Genomic DNA, 18,235 nt, shown 5'->3' on the forward strand with positions numbered 1-18,235 from the left:
TAACTGAATTCCACTGTTCGGGGGTCCATTTGACATACTCCTTACACCAAATTAATCAGGCCTTTTTCATTTTCTATATGAGCAGGGGCTTCTTCTTAGGACGACGGGCTACAAGTCCATTTTTGAAGAGGCGTCTTCTGACTATTACTGCACTTGCTACCACTCCTGTATGTTCTTCCCATTCTCTTTTCAGCTCAGACGAAGAAGCTTTACAGTTTTTAAGGCATAAGCGCTTCAAAACGCAGTCCTGTTTTGGCGTAGAGACTCATTTGCATCCGGTTCCTTTTTTTATATCAGCAAAACCAGTATTCTTGAGTTTGGAAAGAAATCTACTCACTTTCGACTGATTACAAGATACTCTATAAGCAATATGACGGAAAGAACATCCTTCCTCACATAAAGCTACAGTAGCACTCTTTCTTGGTGGCGTCAACTGCATGTAACTCGCCATCCTGACATAAGCAAGGAATGATTGCAACTCTTGCAGAGCGTGATTATATAGCTGAAAGTAACGGCTGATGCAATATTATGTCATCACCTACGTGTGTCAATCTTATCTGATGCAATCTGTAAGAAATATTGCCATATACTTATGTTATTCGGACAGCAATTACAATTTTAAAGAGTGATTTACTTTCTTTGAACAGCAGTATATATAGGGACAGGTTTTTTCTGCAGCCAAGTTACTGGATTTTAAATGTTTAGACATGCATGTGATAAATTAACCATTACCATTGATATAACCACCCCTTCTTATTTAACTTACACACACACACACAAATGAGTGTGGATTAGTTCATGGAAAAGCTGGCCAACAGTTACCATATATTCTTGACATGACAACTATGGTCCAGGGAAGCATCATAGTTAAAATAAAGTTAAGAGGATAAGAGATGCTGAAATAAATTAATAAAGTTCAAACATAATGAAATGGCTGAAAAAAAAAAAAAATAAATAAACATACAAATCAAACAAAGCAAAACACAAATGTAAGCCTGAAATAAAAGAACAACGAAAGATTAAAAGAATAATTCAATTTAAATTAGTCAATGTTTGACAGTTAGCAAGCAGCCTATAAGTTAGAGTATATAAGTTACAATGAAACACATAGTATAACCGTGAATCAGTGTTTTGTTATGAATAAGTTATCATTTCTCATCTTGTCAGGGGAAAGATGAGAAAGAATAACTTATTCACTACAAGGCACTTTAGTACAGAGCATTTCATAGAACCATCCTCTCCCACTGAGATAGGGAATGACATTATTCACTACTAACCCTAACTGTCACAGCTTATTGGCACCTTTAATATTAATTTCTTCTTTATCTTTCAGAATGCTTTTATTTCAGGCTTACAGCTAATATGCTTTGCTTAATGTTTTATCCTTTTCACTTTATTTTTAACTATGATATTTTATTTTAACACTGGAACATAGCCATTATGATCAGAACACAGTAACTGTTGACCAGCTTTAATATGTAGCTTTTAGTAGTGTATATGCACGAGGGTTATTTAACTAACTCTCATACATATACACTACTATATTCTAAGATTGTTTTGAACATAACCTTAACCCTGCCAACTTTCTCAAGTATGTATTATTTCCATCAAATATATATATTTTTTCTTACCTGGCACAGTTGCTTCCTTAGTTTTTTGTACCTGGACTTTTTCAACAGCTTTAAGCATTCCTGCTAACCAGTGATCAATATCAATCTCAATTAATTTATTTGTATCAGAAACAAGAGTGCTTATGGGAGGCACTAGTGGAATTACACTGTTACTCAGTCGTTCACATAATGGACAAAGATACTCATTCTTGTCAACATCAAAACTGAGATGTCTACTTATCCTATAAACAAGAAAAGAAAAGAAAAAAAATACAGATATTATTAATCTAATAACTATCTAACTTACAAAGGAACCATCAACACTCTTGTAAAAACCTCATCTGAAAATTTGTTCATCTATAAATCATGTCATTTTGTTATACTGAAATTTGGTTATAATGATTATTGAAAACTATTTCAAAAGATCCATTATTTTTTTAAAATAAATTCTGCTGCAATTTTTTATTATACAGTAGAAATTTTCACTTTTATTTAAATATTGGCTTTAACCAATATTTAAATTCAATAATAAATAAATAAAATAACAAAACACACACTACAAAAGTAAAAATATTTGTTTAGCAATCAATGTTTTAAAAACATATTGTATTTATAAGAAATACTGTATCATATAAAATTTTAATAACCCAAACTTTCTGAAATATACAGTAATAGTACAGCAAATGTAACTTAACTTTGAATGAATGTATTATATCTATAATTGTTTTGTAAATTAATATGAAAATTCAATGTTAATCAATCAATCAAAAAAAAAAAAAAAAAAAAGTGTGTAATTCAAGCTGTATTAAATTAAAATTAGTTTACTGCTTCTAGGATCCCCCTCCCAATGTACGAGAATAATTTTTTTCTGTTTGGACATTTTTAACTTTGAATGTGTTAACAAATCTATTATTTTTTTTTTTATATTTACTTTTTTTTTTTCTTTTTACAAATTAATATGAAAATTTAACTTTAATGCAGCTGAAAATGTGTATTCAAGTTGTATTAAGTTAAAATTAGATTACTTTTCGGGTTTTTTTTTTTTTTTGTTCAATACACAGGAACCATTTTTTTTCTATTTTGTATTGAGCAGCCTGAGCATACATATTGGAATTTATTAATAACATAAAACAGTAACTGTATATAGTGATGTGACATAAAATTATATCATATTATCTTCAGACATGTACAAAGTGACATGTGAAATTTAAAAAATACCTTAAGGGAATTTACTGAATACTCAAAGGAGATTAAAGGCTTCACATGAAGTTATCTGACAAGGTTGTACAGGGTATCTATAAATTAGTCAGCTGATTATGAAGCCCGATTAAAATCTTATTGTAATAGGTTTGCTGCACTTAAAGCAACTCAAAGAATTTCTTATTACACAAATGTACTTCAGTAAACCTCCACATGTGCACCTTTGGTAGCACATAGAATGTCAAGATAGTAGCCGATTTCATTCCAACCGTTGGTTGGAGCATCTCTTGAGAAACAGACGTCACTGTCTGTTCAATCCAGCCTAACTCTTTGACATGGTTTGATGGTTCGGCTGTTGATGATTCTGCTCAGATAGCAAACAAACTGAATGAGTATTTTGCATCTACATTCACACATGAGGAGTTATTAAGGAAGGTAAATGTCAGATGTTTAACAAATTGTAACAGAGTGCTTAACGATTTTGTAATAACTGAGAGCAAAGTGGGGGAGAAATTGTTGAAGTAAAACATAATAAAAGGCACCTGGGGTGGATGGGATGTATCCAATTATATTAAAGGAGGTGGCAAAGGAACTAAGCACACCCTAAGCCATAATTATGAGAGTATCCTTGGACTCAGAGGAAGTCCCCGCAGACTAGAGAAGTGCAAATGCATCCCCAATTCACAAAGGGGATTGAAGAGTGGTACGAGTAATTACAGACCAGTTAGTTTAACTTCTACTCTGGATAAAATAATGGAGTCACTAGTTAAAGATGCATTGCAGGATCATCTAGACAAGACTGCAGCAATAATTCCGACCCAGCATGGGTTTTATAAGGGAAAGTCTTGTCTGACAAATTTGATTGGATACTATGATGTCGTTACAAAGGAACTGGATGCAAAAAATAATTTTGATATCACATACTTGGATTTTAGGAAAGCTTTTGACACTGTTGTGCATGGAAAACTACTATACAAATTGGAGCAGAATGGTATTAAGGGTAAGTTGCTACAATGGATAAAAGGGTGGTTGAGTAGGAGAAGACAGAGTGGTAATCAATGGACGCTGCTCTTCGTGGACTAATGTTATTAGTGGAGTCTCACAGGGTTCGGTGTTGGGCCCACTGCTGTTTTTTATATTTATCAATGATACTGATGAAGGTATATCAGGCTTCGTATCAAAGTGTGCAGATGATACAAAGGTTGGCAGGGTTGTTAATGACAGTAATGGCAGTGTGCTACTGCAACATGATCTAGAAAATTTGGGCAGATGGGCTGAGAAGTGGCAACTGAAGTTTAACATTGACAAATGCAAAGTACTGCATATGGGTAGAAGTAACCCCAGAGGAACGTACCAACTGTGTGGTACTACACTTAGGGTGGTAGAAAATGAAAAAGACCTGGGAGTAAATGTGCAGTCAGATATTAAAGTTTTTTGAGCAATGCAGATGGGCTGGGCTGCATGAGCAGGTCATGGGGTTTTGTCAATGATATACAGGAATTTTGCTAGCAGGGAAAAGGAGGTGATTATCCCTTTGTATAAGGCAATGGTGAACACACCTTGAGCACTCCATACAGGTCTGGAGGCCTCATTTTAGGAAGGATGCAGATTAGCTTGACCGTGTACAGAGAAGGGTAACAAGATTGGTGAGGGGAACAAAGGGGTCCTCTTACCAAGAGAGGCTTCAGTTCCGCAAATTGCAGCGGCTGGAGACTAGGCACCTGCGAGGTGATCTGATTGAGGTGTATAACTCCTTGAATAGGTTGAGCAAGCTGAATTCTAATGGGATTGTTCCGCTTGCTCAGATTACAAACCTAAGGGGGCATAAATTCAAATTGAGGAAAGACAATTGCAGAATAGATGTGCAGAAATTTTCCTTTAGCCAGCAGGTGGTTAATTGCTGGAACAAACTTTCAAATGTTGTTGTGGAAGTTGATAGCTTAAATGAATTCAAGGAGGAACTGGACAAACTTTTAGAGGGAATGGTTGTGTGAATTTTTTTTGGCTGATGCTACATAAGCTCATACGCTTGCTTTCTTGCATCACATGCCTCTATTACTATTACATCAACTTTTTTTGCATACACCTTATCCTTTATGTAATCTCATACAATGAAATCCAAAAGTGTGATTTCTAGAGAATGAAGCTGCCACGAAATGGAACTATCCCGGCTGATCCATTGGTTAGGAAATCACGTGAATATGCAAGCCCCAGTGTGGTAGTGCTCCATCTAGCTGACAGAACACACAGCTGCTTATCTTCCAGTTGAGGTGCAGCATATAGTTTGAGCATATCTGGGTAATTTGGAGAGTTCACAGTGTTTTCCATGGAAGAAAAACAGCCCAGTCATTTTGGCTGAAGGACAATGTGCACAAGTTTACCTTGAGACTATCACAGTCGTGTTCACAAACTGAGTAGGGATATTTGGATCCCCATACACAAAACTTGTCTTAATTTTACCAGACGGAACTTCATCACTGAAAATGACATTTTGCTGAAAAGTGCTCACCTTAGTTTATACGGCTGATGAAGTTGTGGTTTGTAGTGAGGCTTAATTTCTTTGATGATTTGCACTTTGTAAACAAAGTTTCAACCTCTTAAAAAAGATTCTGTGCAATGTTACTCATGGTATCTGCAGCTGTTTGCCTGATGGGTAGATTTTGTAGGATCTCGGGTAAACAGTAAACATTTCCTGAATTTCTGAAACTATTTGCAGGTATACTAGGCCTACCTATTCCTTTCTGGTGCAGCACACTGCCAGTTTTTTAAAAGTGTTTCAACCATTGTCTCATTGATTGTTCCTTAGGTGGATCATTCTGTAAATCCCATTGAAAATGTCTCTTTACAGTCATTGGAGATTTGGTATCCCACAGTCACAAAGAGGCACACTGCTTTCTCCTGCACAGCTGCCATTTCATTGCTTGCTGAGATAAGGGCTGCCAACTGCATGAGAAAAATAAAATTACTGAGTTGCATTCATAACTGTAGTAAATCATTTCAAGATACTTATTACAACATAATTTCAATCGAGCTTCATAACCATGTGAATAATTTATAGATACCACTGTACATCAGAAAGCCAATTAACAAATAAAAAGGTTTTAACGACAATATGTGGTTTTTGAATTTTGGGTAAATCAGAACAAACCGAGAGAGAGAAGACTGAGGTACAATCTATGATATTCTTCAGACTCAGTCTTATCCTGGTCATACCATGTTTTTAAAACATGGTCTGGTCATAACATATTTTTCTATACAACATAATGGAAAAATGTGCAAAGAGTAATCTGTCATCTCTCAATTTCTCATTGGTCACTCTACTTTTCCCATTTATTCAAATATATATTTTACATTTATCTGATAACTGTACAGTTTGGGTGGAGGCAGTAAAGTATTTTATTCATGTCATTCACTCCAAACCCACCAGAAAGCCTTTTTTTGTCCTAACAATAAACTCTCTCAGAAACAAAAAAACTAGTTCTGCACTCAAAATTCCAACCCACAAGGTATTTTTTTTTTTGGTCTCCTAATTCACCCTCTCAATAAGAAACAATAGTTCTGCACTCATAATAGGCTTGTACAGTACCTCAAACCAAACTGAAAAGACTTGTGTAATTACAAAGAATTAGTCCATTTTTTTAGCATAATTACCATTATGCATTTGAGTATTTCTCATTTTCTGATCAAATTTTCAAAACCCTGTTGCAGGACTGTGGAACAACACTGGTAACACTATCACAATGCTGATGTAACTTCATTTAATGTTAAGGAAATATTTTCCAGCAAGATATTACTTAAGGTGAAGAAACAGACTGAAATCTGAAAGTGCTAATCATGCATACTCTGAGAAGTCAAGATTGTTTTTCTTCTTTTTGTGGCTTTTTTCAATAACTGTAGAGTTAAACAAAGGTGGACCATTTTAAAAGAGTGACCATATTCTGCAAAATCTAAAAAGAAAAATTTTTCTTGCTCCAGAAGATCGTGCACACCACTTTTCCTGCACATGACTCCACATTATGGACACTTGCTTTAATTCAGGAAAGAAGTGTACCTGCATCTCATCTCCTGTAATAATTCAGCAACAAGTGACATAATATCGAAGGTGTTCAATGGCACATGAGAATTATTTGCTCATCTGTTAATATTTTAGGAATCTACCAGCTCAACACTTCATGGAAATTCAGTTTCTGATGACACAAAGGCTGGTACAAATGTTCTGAGAATAGAGTATAAAAGACATAGCACAGGTAAGACATAGGTCTTACATAAAAAGTACAGGGCAATGTTGGCCAAAAGTCACAAGTTAAGACTGAATTTGAAAGTGCCTGCAATTCTGCCCAGACATGATAGGAAGGAGTATATGTTGAGGGCCTTTTCAATCAATTTAACACTGGAGAGAATGTGCAAGGCTCACAGGGTAGAATTTTCCCCAGCTTGGTCTGTGCTTGTTAATAGAAGGTACTGCTTTAACAGGGATAGGATATATTTGAATAGAAGGAATGCAAGAATATTTGCTGATGCTATTGAGGCATTGACAGGTGGGTCAGAAAACTACTAGCTTTGGGGATACACAGGCTGCAGGTAGAGGTGAAAGTGATTTCAGGCCCTGCTGTGTGTCATCATGGAACAAATGAATACATTAGCTATGTTAGGGTAATTAAGAGTAAGAACACATGCATGTATCATCATCAGCCATTTTCAATCCACTGCAGGATAAGGCTTCTCCAGCAACTTTTCGGTTCCTTCTGTTTTGTGCAATAGCCATCCATTTACTACCAACAAACCTCATGAATTTCATCTGTCCATCTCTGTTGTTGTCTTCCAGGTTTTCTTCTAGCTCCTCTTGGGTACCATTCTGTTATTTTCTTAGTCCATTTGTCATCATGTCTTCAGGCTATGTGCCCAAGACCATTTTAGTTCTTTAGTTTTGATAAGAATGTCCTTGAGTTTGCTGCCTAATCCATGTGTTTCTCTTCTTAGCTAACAGTCTGATTCTCAATATAATCCATTCCATTCTTTGCTGTGTAGTTCTCAGCTTCTCTTACATTCTTTTGTTGAGTGCCCAAGTTTCACTTCCGTAAGTCATTTTCACTCATTATATCCCTTTCTGTGGCATACTTCAATACTTTTGTTTTAGCCATATTCATCTTTAGTCCAAAATCCTTACTAACTCTGCGTAACTGATTAAGATTTTTCTCTAATTCTTTGGGATTGTCGCTTATGACCACAATGTCATCTGCAAATCGTAAATGGTTTCAAGCTACTCTCCATTCACATTGACTCCTTTCTGCGACCAGTCTAATCTTCTGAAAGCTTCCTCAAGGGCAGCAGTAAACAACTTCGGAGATATTGTGTCTCCTTGTCGAACTCCTTTCTCAATTTTAAATTTGCTACTGTCTTTGTCTAGTCTAATAAAGGAGGTAGCATTCTCATATATTTTCTTCAAAATCATAATATCTATGCCTTGTCTTTCCAGTGCCCGAAACATTGCCTTATGCTGTATAGAGTCAAATGCCTTTTCATAATCCACAAATGTAGGCATAATGGTGTTTTATATTCATTTGCTTTCTCCATTAGCTGTGATATTACGTGAAGTGATACATAGTTGAGAATGCTGTCCTAAAGCCAGCTTACTCTTTTGGTTGATTCTCATCAAGTATTCTTTCTAATCTGTTAGTAATGACCTTTGTGAACAACTTGTAGATGTGAGATAACAAGCTAATTGGTCTATAATTTCCAATTTCTGATTTATCTCCTTTCTTATGCAGCAAAACTATGATTGCATTATTCCTCTTCTTAGGCGTCAGACCTTTTCTAATTTTGTGAAGAGTCTTGCCAGTTTTTGTGTCATGTCTCTTCCTCCCAACTTTAACAACTCTACAGTAACTTCATCTTCCCCTGGGGCTTTCTGATTCTTCATTTTCTTCAACGCATGTTCTACCTCATCAGGAAGGATATCGGGTATGTGTTACTAATTTGCAATCCATCTTCCCTCACTCCTTGTATAATTGTCTATAGTAGTCTTCTGCTATTTATAAGTACACCATCGCTATTCTTCAGTTTCAGTATCATATGTCTTTCTGTATTATTGCTCATGGCTGCTGATTTAAGTCCTTTGTTTTCCCTTAATGCTTATTCTACTTTTCTTGTGCTAAATCCTCTCATATCCTCTCTGGGTCTCTTTCTAATGGCTTTGCATAACTCAGTATATTCAATTTTGTCCTTGTCAGTGTTTATTTTGCTTTTCATTTGTTGCCTTCAGTTCATCATGACAAGTGTTTCTTGACTAATTTTTTCTTCTTTGGATTTCTTTTTACCTATAGGTTTCTTTGGCTTTATCACCTTAAGAAAGTTGTAATATTCCTTGTCGATATCTTAGTCCTGAGCAGTCTGCAGAAGCTCAAACTTGTTCTTAAGTTCCAGTACATACTGCTTTTTCTCCTCTTCTGTTATCTCAAAGTCCTTCATATTATTTACTCGAGTTAGTTTTTTTTCCCTTTCTTTTCTTACATCTATATCAAGTGTGCATCTTTCCATTCTGTGATCACTTCCAACACCTACCTTGTTCAGGATGGTAACATCATTCACGATATATCTTCTGTTAGTGAGGATGAAGTAGATTTCATTAGTTGTTATCCCATTTGGGCTCTTCCATGCCCACTTTCTGTTCACCCTTTTCTTGTAAAAAAAAAAAAAAGTGTTCATTACTGACATTCCTCGAGATTCTGCAAATTCCACAAGTCTTTTCACCAATTCCAAAATTTCCTATAGTTCCCCTTTCTGCACTCATTTGTCTCTTTCCAACCTTAGCATTGAAGTCCCCCATAATGATAGTGTAGTGGGTTTTCTGTTAATCTAGAGGACTCTCAATTTCGGTGTACATTTCTTCAACCTCTTCAGCATCATGGCTCGATGTTGGTGCATAAATCATAACCTTTAGCTTGTACCTCTAAGAAATCCTGAGTAGTCTTGACACCCTTGGTGATGTACTTTTGAATTCCAAAATGTTGTTTTTTATATCTTTATGGACCAGAAAGCCAACTCCACCTTCACTCCTTTTACTGTTTCCATTGGTGTACAGCAGATTTCCACTTGATAAACTTATAAGTGATTCATTTCTTCTTCTTGTTTCAACCAAACCAATGATATTCCAATTCACAATTTCTAATTCCTTTTCCAGCTCTAATATCCTGTCTTCACCGATGAGAGATCTTACGTTTCAACAGGCCAAGTTCAGTGCAACAAGAGGAAGCAATACTCTTGACCTGGTTAAGCAGCGATTCTACATGCATTACGAATCTGCAGGTAAAAGACCCACTGGTAGCAGCAATCACAGTGTACTAATGTGGAATTTAATTAAAAGAAGTAACTACTGTCAAGGGTAAAGGGAAAGGATTTTGCTTTCGTAAGGGTGACTACACAGGTCTCAGACAGTTTTTTAAATTATGTGCAGTGGGACCAATTGATGATGTTTCCAACAACAAATTTCAAGTGAGAAGTATTCAGGGAAGAAATTAAAGAAGCTACTACGCTTTTGCTTTTCATACCAACAAAGAAATAGTGTTCAAGACTTAGACCTAAATGGATATTAGATGAACTAATAAGACATAGCAGAGAAGAAAAGTGCATGGGATGCATATAAATTATCAGGTGACATAAGCCTAAGATATATATAAATTAATTTGTAATCAAATCACAAAGGAGGTTAGGCAAGCTAAGGCAGATTATGAGAAGCCTCTGGCAAAGAATGTAAAGAATGGCAGCAAAGTACTGTATGCTTATATTAACAGTAAAAGGAAGGGGTTGAATTACATTGGGCTACTTGATGTCAGTGAGTTAACTGTTGATGATCCTGCTCAAGTTGCTGACAAACTGAATAAATATTTTGAATATACACTCAAACATGAGAAATTGTTTACAGAAAATGCCAGAATTTTATCAAATTCTCTAATCGGGAGCTAAATCACTTTGTGATAAGTGAAAGAGAAATTGTTTAGGATGGACTTAAAAAAATATGCAAATATATCCCCATTTCATAAAGGGGGGGATCAAAAGGCAACATGAGTATTACAGAGTTAGCTTAATTTTTGTTCTAGGGAAAATAATGGAATTGCTAGTTAAAGGGGTAATGCAGGACCATTTGGACAAGCATGCAATTATACTGCAATCACAGCATGAATCTGTCAAAGGGCAGTCATGTCTAACCAATCTGTTAGGTTACTATAATGCAGTTACCAAGGAACTGGAGACTGGGTACTGCACTAATATACCTTCATCAATGATATTGATGAAAGTATATCAGGCTTAATGTCTTAAGTTTGCAGATGATACAAAGGTGGCAGGGTGATAATGACAGTCATCTATAACAAGTTCTAGGAAAACTGGATTGATGGGTGGAGAAATGGCAGTTGAAGTTTAACATTGACAAATGCAAGGTACTGCACATGGGTAGCAGAAACCCCAGAGTAACTTATGAACTGTGGTACTACACTAAGGGTACTGGAGAATGAAAGAGACCTGGGAGTAATTATGCAGTCAGACATGAAATTCTCTGAGCAGTGCAAACATGCTGCTAGGACAACTCATGAGGTTTTGTCAATGATATACAGAAACTTTACTAGCAGGGATAATATGATTATCCCTTTGTATAAGACCATGGTTAGGCCTCATTTTGAGTACTGTATACAGGTCTGGAGGCCTCACTTTAGGAAGGATGTAGATCTGCTGGAATGGGTGCAGAAAAATGCAATCAGACTGGGAAAGAGAACAAAAGATGAAATGTGAAAGAACAAAAGAGAAAGAGAACAGAAGTTCTGCCAATTGCAGTGTCTCAAAACTAGGCACCTGCAGGGAGATCTGAATGAGATGTTTAAAGTCTTGAATGGATTGAATAAGCTGAATGTTAAATGTTAACATTATTCTCCCACATGCTGAGACTACACATGGGGGGGGGTGTAAATTCAAGAAGGGAGAACTAGACAAAATTTTTTTTTCTCTTCTCTTTTGGCTGATGCTATATAAGCTTTCTTGCATTATTTGCCACTACTACTACTACAAAATTCTATTTACATGTATTCACACCAAATTTCAGTAGTTATTGTATCAATCTTTCTAAGAGTTTAATCCTTCAAAAACATACAAACACATCATCCCTTCAGTTTGGGTATAAAACCCCACTTCCAGCTGCTTTTAGATTTTTATCACCTTTAAAATGAGTTCAACAAAGGTGAGACTTCAGGTTTCTGAACATATAATAAGTCACTTGGGGCTAATATGGGAAAGAGTTAATTGTTCATATCCACGTTCATGGATATTTTAGTCTGTGCAACCCAAGACTTATGCAAGTGTGCATTATTATGGAGAATACAAAACCCAATGATCCAACTTTCTTTTTTTTCTCCTGAACTGCAAATTTTTAACATTGGCATAAATAGACAATATTCCCCTATTATTGTGGTTTTTAACTGCAAAGTAATCAACTAACAATTTCTTTTGTCACAGAAGACTGAGATTAATGCTTTCCAGCTGATGGCTGGGTTTGAAACTTTTTCACGGTTGGAGGTCCCATGTGCTTCCACTTGCATGCTTTCTAATTTGGATTCAGGACCATAAAAATGCAGCCAAGTTTCATTACCAATCACCAAACAGCAATAAAAATGTCTATCTGGATTAGCAAGAATTAATTTTAAATTTTCTTTTGGTGATTCCATCCTCTGATGTTTGCCACAAAGGGAAAGGTTTCAGAAATTCACCTTGCACCAATCTGCACATAATTGTTTTATAACCGATTGCTTTAGATGGCTGACCTGCCTTGAGTCTTCCTCAACTGACACCTGTCCTCTTGAATTCTGCTGATCCAATGGTAGCATAAATGGGTGATACTTCCCTAAACACACTAGCCAAAAATTTGATTAATGAATAATGCTCAAATTGCTGGATTCTTCTTCCACTTACCAACATAAAAAATTAAATTTAAGGAACTGCATAATTTACAGACATTCCATTTTTTTTCATGTTATTTTAAAAGACATTAAACTATCAAAATAACCTGTTCTATAATTTATTAACAGCTTTTATATACCCTGTTCTCAGAACTTGTGCCCATCCCTCATATCTCATGTAAAGTAAAAAAATTAAGTACTTGGCTAATTTCTTTTATAGTTACGATGATTTTCTTCAGCTTCAGCAACATTATCTGCAATGCCCAATGATCCTTAAACAATTGACATCAAGTGATGTCTGTTATTTAAGGAAAGGAAACTTTTAGAGATACTTCTGCTACATCTCATGCAGCCATAATTTCTACATTGATTTTGATGACTGATTTCTTGCTTTTCAGCCTTTTTGAAATGGTCAAAGTTAATTTGTATACCACATCTAGTTTTTAAATTACAACACTACAGGCCTTTCTCTGTGATTTGCTTTGTATCATATATTGTGTTGGAGGGGCAGTGATGGAATCATCACTTTTGGGGAGATCTCTGTAAGTGTCAGGGCATATCATGGATAGAAACAAGATCCATATAAAAACATTAATGTAAATTTTAATAAGACTAACTGGAATTACACAATACTTTAATAACAGACCATCTGAATTTCATTTTTCTTTGCATCCTGCCCAAAAAATCATTTGTTGCATTAGCAGGAACTTTTCAGATTGTCTATGGTTTCCAGTTGGTTAGAGAAAGAAGATCATAGTACCTGTTTCAACTTTTTATAGGCTTTGAAATGAAATTTTATATAATTCACCCAAGGGTAAATTTTCAACAATGCCAGGATGATAGCAGGAGAGGAAAAGAATTATGAAAGTTATGTCTTTCACTGTTCTTTGGACTAAATGCAGAAGAATAGCTATTTTTTTAACCGAATCTGACCTAGACAGTCTTATTAAAATTTATGTCCAGCATCCTGTTCTTTCCTATGATTACTACAAGTTATCATTTAATGATAACTTATTATAAATTACCGTTTTACCTTTATAGTTATCATTTAATGAAAAGTTAGAAAGCATTTTATTTTAATTTCTTTCTAATGATTTGTTTACCATCAAACAGCTTACCTAAGTGGCCGACGGCGCTCTTTTGCCAAGACAGAGTCAAAAAACTTTTGCCAACAGTCACTGTGCATGACGTGCCCACATGTACTTGTATGTGGACCAGAAAAAAGATCAGAAGGTAATAACATTGGGTCATAATTTTCTGGATCTGACAAAAGATGCTTCCGATTTTTTGATAACACTGTAGATCTTTGAACAAAGGCAGCTAAAACCAATGCCCGACCTGTACTTGACACTTCCTGATCCTCTCTACAAAGAATACAAGTATATACTTTGTTGTTTGTTGTTTTTCCTTGTTGCTGACAACCTACTGCAACTGGATCTGAATAACATGATTCAACAGATAAATCTTGTTGAGAGCCTGACTTGTTGGATGACTCTTCTAATTCTACTTCCATAAATAACTCTGCATTCTCACGTATGAAGTTTCTTTGCATTGCTGTCATCTGTGCCATAATTCGAGCTTTTCTAGCTGCTGCTTGTTCTGCATTTTTATTCTTTTCTTTCTTTGATGACTCTATATCTTGATTATCTAAGGCACTCACGTCAAACCCTACATCTTCATTATTTCCTCTTGTTTTCAAATTCTGAACAGTCTTAAATTTTTTCAAAACCCACTTTATAAGATCTTTTTGGGATTCAACACGTGCAGAATTTATGCATTCTTCTAAAAGAGAAATAATGCCTTTTCTCTTTGCCTTATCATTAAAACTAAAAAATGAGTTTTCACATCCATTTTCTAAACTTCGCTGCTCTTCATTAAGTGCTACCCCAATTAAGTGAAGAATTTTCTCAAACTGGGTTTCTGAAAATGCTGTTGACTGGAGATTCAGAGTTCTGTCTAAAACAAGTTTCATAATATGCAACATTACATCACACTGTAATATATTAATAACCATTGAAAATGTAGGGCAAAATTCTGGAGGTAAAGGAGGAGGACAGCACTGATCTTCCCCAGCTTGCTTTTTTCTTTTCAATTGTGCTTCCTCAGCTTTTGACTGTTCTTCTCGTGTATAATGGTAAAAAAATGGGTTGAACTCTTTATAGTATTCTGGTTTTAATTCATATTTTCCTGTGCCTGGTCCTTGTGGTTTTTTGAAGTATGCAACTTCATTTATTACTTCTTCCATTCCTGTTTCAGAATTTGGATCTTTTGGTAGCAATTTAAAGAGTTGACTGTGAGCAGTTGGTTCAATACACAATAGCTGTATTATTTCTTTCTTGATCTTATCACTTTCGGTAACATTTCCAATGCCTACTACATAACGTTCGGATACTATAGTTAAAATTAAACCTAAAAATTCCTCAGCCACTGTAACAGTCTGTCTTGTGTGGTCATCTTCAGATTTACGTGATGTTCCATCATAAAGCTCCCGAGCCCATATCAAGAGTCCATACTTATTGAGGAGATGTATTAGATACTCATTACTTTCTATCATTGATGCTGCTATCTGAAGCATTATAATGTCTCTATCAAACATTTCATCCCGCAAACGTACATTATGGAAAAAATAAACTTGATTAAGCAGGGAATATCCATTTCTTCTCCACATTCCACTCCGAAACTGTGCCACCATTACAAGTGTTCTTAAAGGAAGTTCCATCAGTTGTTCTGGACTAGGTTTGTTTTGAATGAAAAATTCAGGTGAATCATAGGTTAGGCCAAATTTTTCCAAGTGTAACAGTAGCCCTGCTAAAAAACGTGAAAGTGGGAGATGAACTGTAACTGGCATAGAGGATACATCATAATCAATGCAAGAAGCTGAATGGTCAGCTAATTCTCTCCCAACACAAACCATTTTGCCATGAAGCGATTCAAGATGTCGAAGTGCTGCACGTAGTGATTTAATGAAAACAACTCTATCTGAACCGCACCATTCAAGAACTAAAGTTATTACAGAAGCAAGCTTAAGCTGAAGATTTATACCACTTTCCCACTCAGCTTCAAATTCTACATGCTGTCCGACCTGCCTCACAACAGAATCCATACCCTGCATCCAGACTAAAAGCGTAAATAAGGAAGTGATTCCATGTTGAAAGTTCTTTCTCATTATATCATTCCAATCTTGAGGTTTTACAGTCAAAAGATACTTTAGATCATATAAAACATATTGAGCTCTACGAAAATTAACATGCAACTGATTACGTTCAAATGCTAACTTTCCATCTTCATTCCTATTTCGATCACATTCAGTTAAAAATGTCCTCAGAAGAACAGATACTGCATTTTCTTCCATTATCAATGCATGAGCCAAAGTCGGAACAGTGAATATTTGAACTGACAGGGAAGTAACAGAAACTGAATGTTCATGATCATCAGCAATGAAGTCTTTCAAAAGAACTGGATAATTCTTTGTAAATACTTTAGCAAATGTTTTTTTGCACTGCTGATCCATTAGCATTCCAGAAATAAACAGCTGATGCCACTGATTTCTAGCATTCTTCCACAATTGGGTATCGGATAGCATAACACTCTCAACAAGTGGACAATCTGAATATATATGTTCCATCATCACAGCACTAAATATCAGTCGGAAACCTAGAACAGAAAAAACAAAATAAATGCATATATAAACAAAAAGAACAAAACAGCGAAGCAACAATACATTTAAATTAACCCAGTTAAATTAATGAATTGATAGATACTACACTATTATATCATGTGGTAAATTAAGTAATTTATTACCGAAATGATACAATTTAAAGGATTGAACCACCTAATGCCAAACACTTAAACAATTTATGGCTACATTTTAGGAATTCACTGTTTCCCCGTCTTCGGGCCTATAGGGGTTAGAACACTGAGGAGTGATACCATAAGTTTAAATTTGAAAATTAGATATGCATTGATTGAATTAAGTTAAATAGGCAATAATTCGATTATTTACAGCAGTGGTGTCCAATCTACAGCATGAAAATGGCTACTTTGTTCAGATCAATGTATGGTTGCAAGCAAATTTTTTCATGCATGAAATCAAATATTTAAAAAGAAACAGGATAATAGATGAGCATCTTCATTCCATATTGAAAATTGAAAATTTTCAACAATTATCTAAATTCAAAACCAAATTTTGAACCAATTATCTAAAAATATCCAGCCTCAATCATTTCATTAAATGTTAAGTTTTGTTCAGTAAATGTTATTATGTATTGTACTTAAAAAATTTTTTTGAATTTTTTCAATTTTAGGTATACAGTATCATTATATTTATTTATTCACTCTAATATTGAAGATCGGTAATCCTTTTTAGGGAAATTTTCTAAAGTGAGCATTTAAAAGCAAAAGCAAAGTATTTTTTTTTTTTTTTTAAAGTAAGCCATATTTTTATAATTTTAATAAAATTTTAAAAATAAATCACTGATATAGATTTGTTACACATAAGTGTTGGGAATTTGCATTTTTTATATATAGCTTGAAAATAAAAAAACAGTATCATGAAAATAGAAACTTTCCTTTTACATGTAACAAGGCATGGAAAATGTAACAAACTAATTTTTTTCAAATCACTTAGTGCAGCCTGCAAAACAAATCTAACTTTGAATATGGCCACAATATTAAATTAATACACCAACCATTTAAATTAACAAAGTTTAATATTTACAAAAACAATGGATACTATAAAATAATCTATTTACAATAACTGACTACTATTCATTATGATAAAATACAATAAAATAAAACGAGAAGTTAAAATACAATAAAAAATAAATCTTAAAAGCGTTAAAACTGTGCAATTGTAGCTTTCGGGGGCACTTGCCTCCTTTCTCAACAACACAGTACATTAAACAACACATCCTTAAGTATCAGGTTCACGGCACACGCGGTTGACCAGGTGCATGAGCAATGTATTCTCCGTGTATACCAGAACCGGAAGCGGCTCGGGGGCGTGGTAAGCAGAAACGTTCATTTGAATATGGCCCCTGTGTGGGGAAAGGTTGGACACCACTGATTTACAGTATAACATATTATAATTACATCTACAATATTACAATATACTTCATTATATATACACAACTGTCTGTTTATTTATTACACTTTTGTTTATAATTTAATTAAGCAATTAAGAAATAGTTTATGAAAAACCCCTAAAGTTACTCTCTAAAATGGACTCACCTGTTAACAAGATACTGGAGTCAGTCTCTTGGTCCAGATGGGGAGGAGTGGACTGAGTGTTTATATATGTTGGGGTTGACTGGCCAACGGGAGGTCGATACATGGCTAAATATATATTTTGGGGGACAGGGATATATTATGGAGAGAAGATTAGTTCTGAAGCTAAGGGAGGGGGATGGATGGTTTGAGAGAATATATATATATATATATATATATATATGGATCTTTCTAAACTTTTAACTTGTTATGGGTTAT

The 18,235-nt window shown here is 34.9% G+C and overlaps 1 protein-coding gene across 2 annotated transcripts in view; it reads right to left on the minus strand.

Moving 5' to 3' along the window:
• Positions 1-18,235, minus strand: part of Ubr1 (Ubr1 ubiquitin ligase) — a 221,061-nt gene that overhangs the window by 76,410 nt on the left and 126,416 nt on the right. For both annotated transcript variants that reach the window (XM_090381546.1, XM_090381547.1), the window contains exons 6-7: positions 13,870-16,405; positions 1,632-1,852 (exon numbers count right to left, since the gene is read on the minus strand). In XM_090381546.1, the coding sequence (XP_090237672.1) occupies positions 1,632-1,852; positions 13,870-16,405 (2,757 nt within the window). The remainder of the gene's footprint in view (positions 1-1,631; positions 1,853-13,869; positions 16,406-18,235) is intronic.

This window comes from Mastigoproctus giganteus, chromosome 9 (genome assembly GCF_048544385.1).
Source record: "Mastigoproctus giganteus isolate SK-2022 chromosome 9, ASM4854438v1, whole genome shotgun sequence".
Lineage (NCBI taxonomy): Eukaryota > Metazoa > Arthropoda > Arachnida > Uropygi > Thelyphonidae > Mastigoproctus > Mastigoproctus giganteus.